General features: G+C 34.8%; 1 protein-coding gene and 1 long non-coding RNA gene across 2 annotated transcripts; both read right to left on the reverse strand.

Moving 5' to 3' along the window:
* Window positions 1-3,356: 3,356 nt before the first annotated feature.
* LOC148916219 (uncharacterized) lies at window positions 3,357-4,258 on the reverse strand. The gene is made up of 2 exons (XR_016128070.1): window positions 4,212-4,258; window positions 3,357-4,068 (listed from the first exon to the last, which is right to left on the reverse strand). It is a non-coding gene; the product is annotated as an uncharacterized LOC148916219 (long non-coding RNA).
* Window positions 4,259-7,452: 3,194 nt separating this feature from the next.
* LOC148916220 (uncharacterized) lies at window positions 7,453-8,321 on the reverse strand. Its single transcript, XM_089054922.1, has 2 exons — window positions 8,257-8,321; window positions 7,453-8,113 (listed from the first exon to the last, which is right to left on the reverse strand). Exons 1-2 carry the CDS (start codon window positions 8,290-8,292, stop codon window positions 7,658-7,660), a joined length of 492 nt encoding a protein of 163 aa, XP_088911048.1. The 5' UTR covers window positions 8,293-8,321; the 3' UTR covers window positions 7,453-7,657.
* Window positions 8,322-14,806: the final 6,485 nt, after the last annotated feature.

Here is a 14,806-nt window from a genome sequence, read left to right on the forward strand (position 1 = left end):
CATTTTATCTCACCTACGGTTTTGATACTTAACGAGATGTAACTTAGTTCCTTCCATAACTCCGGCAGCCCAGAGAAGAGCATGATCATCAAGATCAAAACCGTTCATTCGGAGTACCTTGTGTTCAATGTCGTCAATGCTTTGTTCTGCGCCAAGTTTCGCCTTCAACTCCCCCACGGTATTACCATCATAGACTACACACACATAATAAAAGCGACTGTACTCCAAGTAGATCTTGACTTCAATTTTGGTAAGGACAGTAAGGGAAGCATTAGGAGGAATGTGATAGTTTTGCAGAGTCAGTTCATCCTTGAGGAACTGCCCTTCCCATGAGAGCTCTTGCCTGTCTGCTGGGACTGGGACATGAAGCGCTTCACAGATTAGTACTTTCACTTCGATAATTCGTGTAGCTACGGGTATCTCCAGACTGGACATTGCTCCTCTCCATAAGACTATGATCCGCATGTTCTGTCAAATAACATTCATTTTGGTATGTATGAAACTGTGCATGCATTATGCATATAAACTTAGAAAAAGAACATTAGAATTTAATTTGCAATCCCAAATGAATCATGTACAGGATAAAGCTTATGGAGTGGAAAAATGCTTACCGCCGGAGGCAAATTAGAGTCCAGATCCATTGTGCCGCTGATTAGTTGCATACTTTCAATGCGAGAGGGATCAGCTTGTTAAAATGTATCTCCTCATGTCATTAGCATGGGGTTGGTCTAATGTGATTTGCATGCAACGAACGGTCCTTTTTAAGTCATGCATATTTTGTTCCAAAACTAGTTGACGAAAAAATAATTTCGGAATGAAAACTTTAGACCGAACATGATGAAGTTACCCAACTTTTATTTCTCAGCTCACACGCACTGCAAAGTGCAAAGTGCAAACTCACTCATTTTATTTTTAAATTGTTGTAAAGAAAAGGATGAGAAACTCAACAAACTCACTTTCATTCATCAAATAAAAGACTTTAGAACAAATCTCGAATACATACATATAATCATTAGCACTATACGTATAAACTAAACTCAAACGTTATCTACTTGTATATAAAAGTTCGACTCTAAGACATCCGACACTTTACAACTTGCTCCCAATGTTTATCATGTATAGTGCCCCTTCAACCCTAAAATAAAAGAGAAAATATTGGCTGATATTTCATCATGGCTGGTTTAGGAGAGAACGTACGTCAGACAGAATAGTGATGATCTGATTTGGTGTTCCTAATTTTTATTCTCTTTTTCTATGCCGCAACCATCCATTAAAATGTTGGAGTGCATAATGAAATGAATTAGGGTTTGTCATTGGACTGACTTGTAATTTTTAGGATTAGGCCGAGCTTTTTGGACTTTTTTTTTTTAAATTTTCGAGTTGGGCAGGATTGAAGTTTCAAAAGTCAAGGCCCCAGCCTGCTCATTGAGCCGGGCCTAGAAGTATAATTCACTTCTAAGAGCATCTTCACCCACAAGGGCTAAGTCTAAGGCAAGGGCAAGTAAGGGCTGCAACTATTCACGTGAATAGTGTAAGCCTTTGCATTTGTGGTTCCACCCATGAGGGCAAAGTCTAAGGCAAGTCAAGGGCAAAAAAAAATATATGTATGCAACAAAATATAAAATTGTTATGTATTTATAGGGAAAGTGAATAAAATTGTTATGTATTTATAGGGAAAATATCCATAATTTTTTGGTATTTTTTTAAAAATTGAATTTTTTATAATTTTTTTGAATTTTTTTGCTCGTTAGATAACACCATCACGACGTGAAGCCCAGGAAAAATCTGCCCTTGGCTTGCCCGGCTGGTGGGACCAGAGCTTGCCCTGCAAGTGGTCTTATTGAGTGTATTGGACTTGCGGGGCCTTTTGATTTGATATGGAGCTGCTCTAATGATAATTGTGGTATAATTTAAGAGAGAAAATGGCAATTTACTCTAAAATTTATGTTACACGAGTTACAAAATTTCAGAAAATTGGAGTTTTCCTCTTAAAATTCTAATCAAACTTTTCTCAAGGGCCTCTCGTGGAAGGAAGTTGCATGAACACTACGAATTAATAGGGTCTGAAAACCAGGATTGAAACGCAGAATTTCGAGTGTGTGTTTCACCCAAATGTTTTCGCCTTATTTTGTCTGTCATTTTCTCGCTCTCTGCAATTTTTTTTTGTTGGTATTTTGAATTCTTTTGGGCACATTAATTTATTTAGGGCTTGTCCAATATAGATCCCTACATTTTCTATTTCCTAGACATATACCCATCACTTTATAAATCTATGTGTAAAACCCAATTTCAAATTTAAACGACTAGTATGATATAAGAGGTCGTAGTATTTCTATGTTTTTACATCATTGCCACCAAACTTCATATTTTATTTATAATTTATTTCAAGCATTTCATTAACTGTCATAATTGTAATTAATATACTCCCTATTAATAGCATATCAATCACCCCATTTCTTTTAGTTGTCATTCCCTCACACATCTCGCCCCCTAAAATTACAACAACAACAAAAAATCTGTAAATTACATATCCAATAATGTACCTATGAAAAATATAATATAAATATATACATATAAAATATAGGTATATTATTTACCAAAAAAAAAAAAACAAAGTCAGTTACTTTGTAATTGCATATATTTTTCATAATTAAAAATAGGTACACAATAATTTATATAAAATATAGGTACATTATTTAACCACAGGTAAATTATTTTACAATATACCTATAAATGTGTATAGGTACATTATTTGAAATAGATAATTATGTACACTTTTCATACTAGGTAAATTATATTTTTCATAAAACAAACAAGTAATAGGTACATTATTTTTTCAACATAATTAGTATGTACAGTTTTATTCATAAACAATTATAAAGTGGATTATTAGTCATGTATAATTCATAAAAAGAAAATAACATAAACATTTTAGTAAACAAACCGATTACCTAAATTTGAATTTATTGTTAAATTTTTTTAAAAATGTTTTAAAATTAATTCCTACATCCATTACAACCATTTGGAGATCTTTCCAAATTCAACATCTGTCATTATATACAATCCAATTAAAAACTGTTTCCATATTGATTCATACATTAATATACAAAATGCAATAATGGCTTAGTTGGGGGTATTTTTGGAATTTGAAAAGTACAATAAATCAGATTTTATGCTTAATTAGGTAACTTGCTGAGTTGGATCCTAGTCATGAGTTTTTACTTATACAAATTGGGTATTATTTATAGGAACAAAAAGTGAAAGGTTTTAGGTACGGCAAATTGAATTTGAAGGGTGTAAGCCAAATTTACTAATTTATTTAACCCAGTTTATGGCTAGAATATGAGAAATTAAAATAAACAAAAGGGCAGGCATTAACATTAAGAACAAAATGATGTGACAAATTTAAGAACTGAAAATTTTCACCCAAACAGACTATTCCTTCTCAGGCTAAATTAATTATAATTTGTCGAATTTATTTTATCCAAACTGAAATATATAGCCCTTGCTTCTTAAGCTAATTTAAAATATAGTAATAGTGAATTAATAAGATTTTTCAGCAAGCCAACCAAGTCCTCTTGAAATGCTGAATTATTTTTCCATTTTATCTCACCTACGGTTTTGATACTTAACGAGATGTAACTTAGTTCCTTCCATAACTCCGGCAGCCCAGAGAAGAGCATGATCATCAAGATCAAAACCGTTCATTCGGAGTACCTTGTGTTCAATGTCGTCAATGCTTTGTTCTGCGCCAAGTTTCGCCTTCAACTCCCCCACGGTATTACCATCATAGACTACACACACATAATAAAAGCGACTGTACTCCAAGTAGATCTTGACTTCAATTTTGGTAAGGACAGTAAGGGAAGCATTAGGAGGAATGTGATAGTTTTGCAGAGTCAGTTCATCCTTGAGGAACTGCCCTTCCCATGAGAGCTCTTGCCTGTCTGCTGGGACTGGGACATGAAGCGCTTCACAGATCAGTACTTTCACTTCGATAATTCGTGTAGCTACGGGTATCTCCAGACTGGACATTGCTCCTCTCCATAAGACTATGATCCGCATGTTCTGTCAAATAACATTCATTTTGGTATGTATGAAACTGTGCATGCATTATGCATATAAACTTAGAAAAAGAACATTAGAATTTAATTTGCAATCCCAAATGAATCATGTACAGGATAAAGCTTATGGAGTGGAAAAATACTTACCGCCGGAGGCAAATTAGAGTCCAGATCCATTGTGCCGCTGATTAGTTGCATACTTTCAATGCGAGAGGGATCAGCTTGTTAAAATGTATCTCCTCATGTCATTAGCATGGGGTTGGTCTAATGTGATTTGCATGCATCGAACGGTCCTTTTTAAGTCATGCATATTTTGTTCCAAAACTAGTTGACAAAAAATAATTTCAGAATGAAACTTTAGACTGAACATGATGAAGTTACCCAACTTTAATTTCTCTCATGCACTGCAAACTACAAACTGACTCATTTTATTTTCAAATTTTTGTAAGAAGGAGAAACTCACCGAACTCACTCGTTCATCAATTATAAGATTTCAGTCAGAACAAATCTCGAATAATATGTATAATCATATTAACAAACTATACGTATAAAGTAAACTCAAACGTTATATCTACTTGTATATAAAAGTTCGACTCTAAGACATCCGACTTTACACAACTTGCTTCCAATATATGTTTATCATGTATAGTGCTCCTTCAACCCTAAAATAAAAGAGAAAATATTGGCTGATAATTCATCATGGCTGGTTTAGGAGAGAACGTACGTCAGACAGAATAGTGATGATCTGATTTGGTGTTCCTAATTTTTATTCTCTTTTTCTATTGGCCCCTTTCAAAACATTTAACTCATGGGACACTTGAGACACACGAAACACAAGAATGGATATGAGAAAGACGAAACAAATAGATTAATCGAACGAGATGGACGAAAATTGAGATAAGGGAGTGATACCCTTAAAATAAACCAATAGTTTAACATGAATCATTAATGATTTAAGAAGGAAATTGTCAAGCACTTAGAACAAAGTTTGGCTCTTTAAAATTGAGCAGGAGCACATCCTCATAACAAATGGAATTTTGACACTTGATAAATTCCAAAAGACACAAATGTTGAAGGAATTCAAAAGAAGAAAAAATTAAAGGAATTTGACACATGTCAAAACCCCATTTGTTTGAAGCAGCCAAATTTTTTTCTTATTTTATTAACATTAATTAATAATTATAAATTAGAAGGAAGCCGCATAAACATTTGAAAAATATTTTGTAACTGCTATTTATATCCATATTATGTCGGGTGCATGCAAGAGGTCTCAAGTTTGAACTCCCATGACACCATATATTCTTTTAGGCACATTAATTTATTAAACTCAGGTTATGAACTTATGACTAAGATATGAGAAATTAGAATATTGGCGGGTGGATAAGATTTGAATGGGAAAGTAATTGTTCTCTGTTTTCACTGTGCCGTGATGTGCTGATTATTTAAGAACTGAGATTTTTCACCCAAACAGATCTTTATTGCTTATATTAATTCATCATCCAACAGATACACATTTATTTTAAATTTCCAAACACCATACTGTTAAGCTAAGTTAATTATACTCTATAGCGAATTTATTTTACAAATTTATTTTTCGTCTAAACTACTGTAGCTCATGCTTTATAAGCTAATTATATAATCTAGTACTAGTGAACTCATAAGATTTTGCAGCAAGCCAAAGTTAACCAAGTTCCATTGAAATGGTGAAGTCCGCATATCATCTCACCTACGCATTGAAACGCTCAACGAGGTATAACGTAGTTCCTTCCACAACTCCAACAGCAAACAATTGAGCATCATCAGGAAGATAAGCATTCCCCATTCGGAGTACCTTATTTTCGATGACAACGTCGTGTTCTGCGTGAAGTTTTGCCTTCAACTGATCTATGGTGGTACTATCGTGAATGACATACTCATATTGAGTGTCACCAGCCTCTAAGTAGATCGTGACTTTAATTTTTTCGAGGAGAATAATTGAAGTCTCAGGAGGAATGTTATAGTCTTGTAGAGTCAGTTCATCCCTTAGGAATTGCCCTGCCCATGAGAGCTCTTGCCTGTCTACTGGGAATGGGATGCGAAGCACTTCCAAAATAAGTTGTTTTACGCTGATAATTTTTGTAGTGAGGGAAATCAGCAGAATGGATTCTCCTCCACTCCATACGAATGTGATCAGCGAGGTCTGTCAAATACCAATTATTTTGTTATATATATATATATATAATTGTGCATGCATATAAACTCAGAAAAAGAAGACTATAATTTAATTATTATTCCCAAATGAATGATTTATTATAAGATAAAAGGGTTATGGAGTGCAAAAATGCTTACCTCCGGAGGCGGATTGGAGTCGGGATGGTAGAAGGGATCAAAATCGAATATTTCGTTGGGATCATAGTCTTCCCACATTGTGCCACTAGTTAGTTTTATGCATGCTTCAATGTGCGAAGGGGAATGATCTTGTTAAAATGCATCTCCTCATGGCATTAGCATATGGGGTTGGTCCAATGCGATTTGCATGCAGGCATGCATCGAAAGGGTCCTTTTAAGTCTCATGCACATTTTGTTCCAAAACTAGTTAACGAAAAATTAATTTCAGAATGAAAACTTTTGACTAAACATGATTAAGTCAACCCAACTTAATTGCTGGGAGTCATATCAAAAGTATCAAGCTTAGGCATTGATCTTGTGCATGTAAAAGTATCAAGCTTCGTAGCTTGAATTTCAATATGCTCAGATTCAAAGTAATGTTCGAGATTTTGAAACAATGAAAATGTTGACCATATGAATCTTTTCGGCCAGCTAGGTAGATTTATTCAAATAAAATAATTGACGGGCCGAGCAGATTAAGTAATAAAGATGTCCTTTTTAGTGTGTATGTGTGGCGTGCTAGTACCACGGTCACAAGTGGTACAATTGAGTGAAGAAATAGTGTTCTGCACTACGATCTTGACTTCTTTTCGAGTGATTGTGATTAAGATAGGAACAGATTCTCGGTTTTCAAGTTCTAGGCCTCGACCACAAGGCTTTTAGAAAAATATTCGGCAATTCCTATTCATATCCATATTCTATCAATTATATCTTGTTTCACTGTTTCTTTTTACCTTGTAATTTTTTTTTTAAGCTGCACAAAAGGATCGGGCTTGAATTCCAAACCCTAATAGGGTCTGAAAACCAGGACTGAAGCGTATAATTTCGAGCGTGTGTTTCACCCAAATGCTTTCGCCTTACTTTGTCTGTCATTTTCTCTCTCTCCAATTTTTGTTGTTGTTGGTATTTTGAATTCTTTTGGGCACATTAATTTATTTGACCTAGTTTATGACTAGGATATGAGAAATTAAAATAAACAAAAGGGCAGGCATTAATATTAAGAACAAAATGATGTGACAAATTTAAGAACTGAAAATTTTCACCCAAACGGTGTATTCTTTCTCAGGCTAAATTAATTATAATTTGTCGAATTTATTTTATCCAAACTGAAATATATAGCCCATCATTCTTAAGCTAACTTATAATATAATAATAGTGAATTAATGAGATTTTTCAGCAAGCCAACCAAGTCCTCTTGTAATGCTGAATTATTTTTCCATTTTATCTCACCTACGGTTTTGATACTCAACGAGATGTAACTTAGTTCCTTCCATAACTCCGGCAGCCCAGAGAAGAGCATGATCATCAAGATCAAAACCGTTCATTCGGAGTACCTTGTGTTCAAAGTCAATGCTTTGTTCTGCGCCAAGTTTGGCCTTCAACTCCCCCACGGTAGCACCATCATAGACTACACACACATAATAAAAGCGACTATACTCCAAGTAGATCTTGACTTCAATTTTGGTAAGGAGAGTAAGGGAAGCATTAGGAGGAATGTGATAGTTTTGCAGAGTCAGTTCATCGTTGAGGAACTGCCCTTCCCATGAGAGCTCTTGCCTGTCTGCTGGGACTGGGATGTGAAGCGCTTCCCGAATCAGTAGTTTCACTTCCATAATTTGTGTATCGCCGGGTATCTCCAGAGTGGATATTGCTCCTTCCCATAAGACTATGATCCGCATGTTCTGTCAAATAACATTCATTTTGTTATAAATGAAACTGTGCATGCATTATGCATATGAACTTAGAAAAAGAATATTATAATTTAATTTGCAATCACAAATGAATCATTTACAGGATAAAGCTTATGGAGTGGAACAATGCTTACCGCCGCCGCCGGAGGCAAATTAGAGTCGGGATCCATTGTGCCGTTGATTAATTAGTTGCATGCTTCAATGCGAGAGGGATCAGCTTGTTAAAATGTATCTCCTCATGGCATTAGCATGGGGTTGGTTGTTCGAATGTGATTTGCATGCATCGAATGGTCCTTTTAAGTCATGCATATTTTGTTCCAAAACTAGTCAACGAAAAAATAATTTCAGAATGAAACTTTAGACTGAACATGATGAAGTTACCCAACTTTAATTTCTCTCATGCAATGCAAACTACAAACTGACTCATTTTATTTTCAAATTTTTGTAAGAAGGAGAAACTCACCGAACTCACTTGTTCATGAATTATAAGATTTCAGAACAAATCTCGAACAATATGTATAATCATATTAACAAACTATACGTATAAAGTGAACTCAAACGTTATCTACTTGTATATAAAAGTTCGACTCTAAGACATCCGACTTTACAACTTGCTCCCAATATATGTTTGTCATGTATAGTGCCCCTTCAACCCTAAAATAATATTGGCTGATAATTCATCATGGCTGGTTTAGGAGAGAACGTACGTCAGACAGAATAGTGATGATTTGATTTGGTGTTCCTTATTTTTATTCTCTTTTTCTATTGGCCCCTTTCAAAACATTTAACTCATGGGACACTTGAGACACAAGAAACACAAGAACGGAGATATGAGAAAGACGAAACAAATAGATTAATCCAATGAGATGGACGAAAAATGAGATAAGGGAGTGATACCCTTAAAATAAACCAATAGTTTAACATGAATCATTAATGATTTAAGAAGGAAATTGTCAAGGCACTTAGACTTAGAGTATCTCCAACCGATGTGTCAAAAGACAGCTGGCTTTTACTTTCATTTATTATCTTCTTATTTTATTTTTTTTCTTCTTTATCTTAAATGATTTGACTGTTACAATAATTATTTATTTGACATATCGGGTGGAGTGTAAAACTATGTAAATGTCAAATTGCCACATCAGCCATCAGCCATCAAATTTAAATTTGATGTTTGGTATTTGACATCTCCCTTGGAGATGCTCTTAGAGCAAAGTTTGTCTCTTTAAAATTGAGCAGGAGCACATCCTCAGAACAAATGGAATTTTGACACTTGTTAAATTCCAAAAGAAAAAAAAATGTTGAAGGAATTCCAAAGAAATTTGACACGTGTCAAAACCCCATTTATTTTGAGGAGCCAAATTTTTTCCTTATTTTATTAACATTAATTAATAATTATAAATTAGAAGCCACATGAACATTTGAAAAATATTTTGTAATTGCTATTCATATCCATATTATGTCAATGGGGTGCATACAAGAGGTCTCAAGTTCGAATTCCCATGACATTATAAATTCTTTTAGGCACATTAATTTATTAAACTCAGGTTATGACTAAGATATGAGAAATTAGAATATTTGGCTGGTGGATATAAGATTTGAATGGGAAAGTAATTGTTCTCTGTTTTCACCGTGCCATGTGATGTGCTGATTATTTATAAGAACAGAGATTTTTCACCCAAACAGATCTTTATTGCATATATTCATCATCCAACAGATACACATTTATTTTAAATTTCCAAACACCATACTGTTAAGCTAAGTTAATTATACTCTATCGCGAATTTATTATTCGTCTAAACTACTGTAATATAGCTCATGCTTTATAAGCTAATTATATAATCTAGTATACTAGTGAACTCATAAGATTTTGCAGCAAGCCAAAGTTAACTAAGTTCCATTGAAATGGTGGTCTGCATGTCATCTCACCTACGCATTGAAACGCTCAACGAGGTATAACGTAGTTCCTTCCACAACTCCAACAGCAAACAATTGAGCATCATCAGGAAGATAAGCATTCCCCATTCGGATTACCTTATTTTCGATGACAACGTCATGTTCTGCGTGAAGTTTTGCCTTCAACTGACCTATGGTAGTACTATCGTGGATGACATACTCATATTGAATGTCACCAGCCTCTAAGTAGATCGTGACTTTAATTTTTTCGAGGAGAATAATTGAAGTCTCAGAAGGAATGTTATAGTCTTGTAGAGTCAGTTCATCCCTTAGGAATTGCCCTGCCCATGAGAGCTCTTGCCTGTCTACTGGGAATGGGATGCGAAGCACTTCCAAAATAAGTTGTTTTACGCCGATAATTTTTGTAGTGAGGGAAATCAGCAGAATGGATTCTCCTCCGCTCCATACGAATGTGATCAGCGAGGTCTGTCAAATACCAATTATTTTGTTATATATATATATATATATATATATAATTGTGCAGGCATATAAACTCAGAAAAAGAAGACTATAATTTAATTATTATTCCCAAATGAATGATTTATTATAAGATAAAAGGGTTATGGAGTGCAAAAATGCTTACCTCCGGAGGCGGATTGGAGTCGGGATGGTAGAAGGGATCAAAATCGAATATTTCGTTGGGATCATAGTCTTCCCACATTGTGCCACTAGTTAGTTTTATGCATGCTTCAATGTGCGAAGGGGAATGATCTTGTTAAAATGCATCTCATCATGGCATTAGCATATGGGGTTGGTCCAATGCGATTTGCATGCATCGAAAGGGTCCTTTTAAGTCTCATGCACATTTTGTTCCAAAACTAGTTAACGAAAAATTAATTTCAGAATGAAAACTTTTGACTAAACATGATTAAGTCAACCCAACTTAATTGCTTAGGCATTGATCTTGTGCATTAAAAGTATCAAGCTCCGTAGCTTGAATTTCAATGCTCAGATTCAAAGTAATGTTTGAGATTTTGAAACAATGAAAATGTTGACCGTATGAATCTTTTCGGCCAGCTAGGTAGATTTATTCGAATAAAATAATTGAGGGGCAGAGCAGATTAAGTAATAAAGATGTCCTTTTTTAGTGTATGTGTGGCGTGCTAGTACCACGGTCACAAGTGGTTGTGGGTACAATTGAGCGAAGAAATAGTGCTTTGCGCTCCGATCTTGACTTCTTCTCGAGTGATTGTGATTGAGATAGGAACAGATTCTCGGTCTTCAAGTTCTAAGTCTCGACCACAAGGCTTTTAGAACAAGCGCATGGTTGGATGGTGTCACCAAGCTTATAGCTTGGTGGTGGCACTGGGCTCGGTAGCTCAATGGTTTCATATATCTTAAGAAATGCAGGTATCCCAAGAAATCTGGATGGATTGGGTTGTGCTCAAGAATTGACTTTGTAAACGACAAACAAAGAAAATGTTGTTGATATAAATGGACTATCGAAATGGGGAATGCCCAAGAACTCATAACGGTTTCTGAATTCGTTTTAAACAGAGTTACACTAAATTCTCAGGATAAGCATTATAAACTATTAATTACATTATAAAAGGTTTAGAGAGTGCATTTGAGCATAAGTTGAGCTTGATTTGTTTGATTGGTGCTAGACCTTTTACACAGTTGAATGAGGCTCTTATTTATAGACTTTGTATTTCTTCGGCCGAGACAATAATTATGGTCGTGCTCTGACACCCATCCAATCAATCTCCATAGCATTTTTTTACGCTCTCTCACGATTGGTCAAAATGGGCGGTGGAAAATATGACATTCGGTTGCTTTCTAACAACTTAGGCGGTAGAGCTCTGACCTTGATCGGTTTGGCCTCTGGATCTTGCTCTCTTAGTGAGGCAAGTACTTCTACGATCACAAAGGATTTGGCCCTTGTTGTTTGTTCTCTCGGTTGGGCAAACAACTCCTTAGTCTACAAAAGCATACTTAGGCCATCTCTAGTCATGGGCTATATCCTAAATATAGCCCTAAAATAATGCAAAACCCATCTTCACCATGGGCTAAACAAAATTTTGATCAAATTTGGAGGGTTACATTTGGCCCTTTAGCCTCCAAGCCAAATGTAGCCTAACTTTAGCCTAGGCCAATTTTTTTGTGGGCCCCATGCATTTGCATTTCAACAACTAACATTAAAGCATATATATTTTTAAAAGCCTTTTTAAAAGTTTCAATTCGTGTTGTTTAAGAAAAAAGTATAAAAAATTATTGGTCATGACCATTGGAGGTCAGACCATTGAAATCCATTCTTTTTTTTTTTGGGAGTTTCACTAAAACACCCAAAATGGAGATTAAAATTATAAAAAAACCCAACACCCAAAACACTTTATAAACACACCCAAAACCCATCATTACACACACTCAAAACCCATTTATAAACACACCCAAAAAGTTGACTTTGGGTGTGTTTCTATGTTTAAATAGTACTTGGGTTTTTTTATAAATACATGTCTAGGATTGAGTTTATTTATAAATTTGTATTTATATATATATATATTTTATTTATTTAATGTGATCAGCTTTTTAAATGTTTTCAAGTGTTGTTTAAAAAAAATTATAAAAAATTCTTGGTCATGACTGTTGGAGATCAGACTATTGAAACCCCTTTTTTTCTTTTTATTTTTTTAAATGTGGTCACATATATGGAATATTGTCTCTAAATAGTAGTTTAATTAAATTAAACAATATATAGTTGTGGAATGTATGAGTGTTGTACCATATGTTTTCTCAAAATAATAAAATATGAAGGACCCTAAAATATAGCCATGCATAGCTAGAGATGGAAAAATTTACCCCAGCACTATTTTTTAAAAAATTAGTATTTTGGAGGGCTAAATTTTTAACATTGGACTACATTTAGCCCTATGACTGGAGATGGCCTTATCTCCTTTTGGATCGGGCTTGTTCCTTTCAAAACGCAAGCACTAAGTAAGCAAGCTTCTTTCCGTTTGCTCCCTCAGTGAGGCAAACCTTCTCTAGATTCGAAGAGTTCGTTCTCTTTGATTTACCTAGGCCATTCGCGTGGGTTGAAATATTTTTTTAGGCCCAAAACATTAATTCTTCTTTCTCCAGTTCCTGCCCTCTTTGAAGGCTCATGGGCGAAAAAATATAGGTCTAAGAGAAATTAATGACAAATACTTCATGGAACTGCACTTGTTTCCGAACAGATTTCCAATAACTTATTGTTGGTGTAAATAGTTCGATACAAGCCATGATATGTAAGTGGCTCAATACAAGCCATCATTGTTTCCAAACAGCCTTCCAATAAAATATGAAGGTGCTGTTGGTTTCATGCATTAACATTATAGGAACAAAATGATTTGAAAATTTAAGAACTGCCATTTTTCACCCAAACAGACAATTCTTTATTGCATATATCATATATGCATCATCCAACAGATACATATTTATTTTGATTATCCAAAGACTAAATTAATTATAACCTATCCAATTTATTTTTGTCTAAATTGAACTCTTGTAGGATTTTTCAAGTCTCCTTTATCGTCGCACTAACTTACCCAATATGACACTCAACGAGATATAACGTAGCTCCATCCTCAACTCCAGCAACCCACAGTAGAGCATGATCATTAAGATCAGTATTCCCCATTCGGAGTACCTTATTTTCGACAACAACACCTAAATCTGTGTGAAGTTTCGCCTTCAACTCACGCCCAGAAATACCATCATAAACTATGTACTCATAATAAAACCCACCACCCTCTTGGTCGTAGATCGTGACTCTAATTTTTTGAAGGACAATAAGGGTACCATAGGGAGGAATTTGATAGTCTTGCAGAGTCAGTTCATCCCTTAGGAATTGCATTCCCCATGTCAGGTCTTGCTTGTCTGGTCGGATTGGGAGGTGAAGCACGTCGCAAATGAATAGTTTCACTTCGAAAATTCTTGCTGGGACGGGAATCTGGCCACTGTATATTCCTCCTCTCCATAGGACGTTGATCGTCATGTTCTATCAAATATATCAATCATTTTGTTAATATATGAAAAACGCATACGTACGTTGAGCATATAAACATAGAAAAAGAAAATTAGAATTTAATTAGTAGTAACAAAATTAATGAATTACAAGATAAAGCTTATGGAGTGCAAAAATGCTTACCTGAGGAAAATTAAAGTTGGGATCCATTGTGTCACTAATTAGTTGTATGCTTCAAATGAGCTTGTTAAAATGTATCTCCTCATGGCATTAGCATGGGGTTGCTTCATTGTGATTTGCATGCATCGAGAGGTCCTTAAGTCATGCATATTTTATTCCAAAACTAGTATGGGGAATGATTTTTGAGGTTGGATACGATTTGGATTAATTAATAATAATATTCTGAACGAAAAATTTAAATTTAGGCCGTTGAATTTATTTAGATTTAACCTAGGCTATCGAATTGGAAATAAGCGTTAGTTTAAATAAAAACACTTGAACTTGGACCACTACTGTACCAATCCTTTGGCACCTTCCTATACCCGAATTGGAGAGAACTTTCAGGCCAAAAACTCAAAGAGTGGGTCGAAAACCCCAACATTGGAGATGGTCTAAAATGTTCATATTTTAATTTAGAAAAATATATATGTTTTTGGTAAGTACTTATGTATGTTTTTTGGTTGGAAAACAAGTAGATAAATGCATTGAATTCATAAAGATACTTGTGAAAATTTGCATAGCATGACGAAAAATGAAATGGATAGCATCGCACTACCCCATTGACGAAG

The sequence above is a fragment of the Prunus mume genome, linkage group LG6, assembly GCF_029339155.1.
Source record: "Prunus mume cultivar Tortuosa linkage group LG6, ASM2933915v1, whole genome shotgun sequence".
Lineage (NCBI taxonomy): Eukaryota > Viridiplantae > Streptophyta > Magnoliopsida > Rosales > Rosaceae > Prunus > Prunus mume.

Excerpts from the sequence above, each read along its gene's own strand:
- LOC148916220 (XM_089054922.1), bottom strand. The coding sequence starts at position 8,292 with ATGGATCCCGACTCTAATTTGCCTCCGGCGGCGGCG. Across the intron at positions 8,114-8,256 it reads ATTTGCCTCCGGCGGCGGCG|AACATGCGGATCATAGTCTT; the intron begins GTAAGCATTGTT and ends GTTATTTGACAG.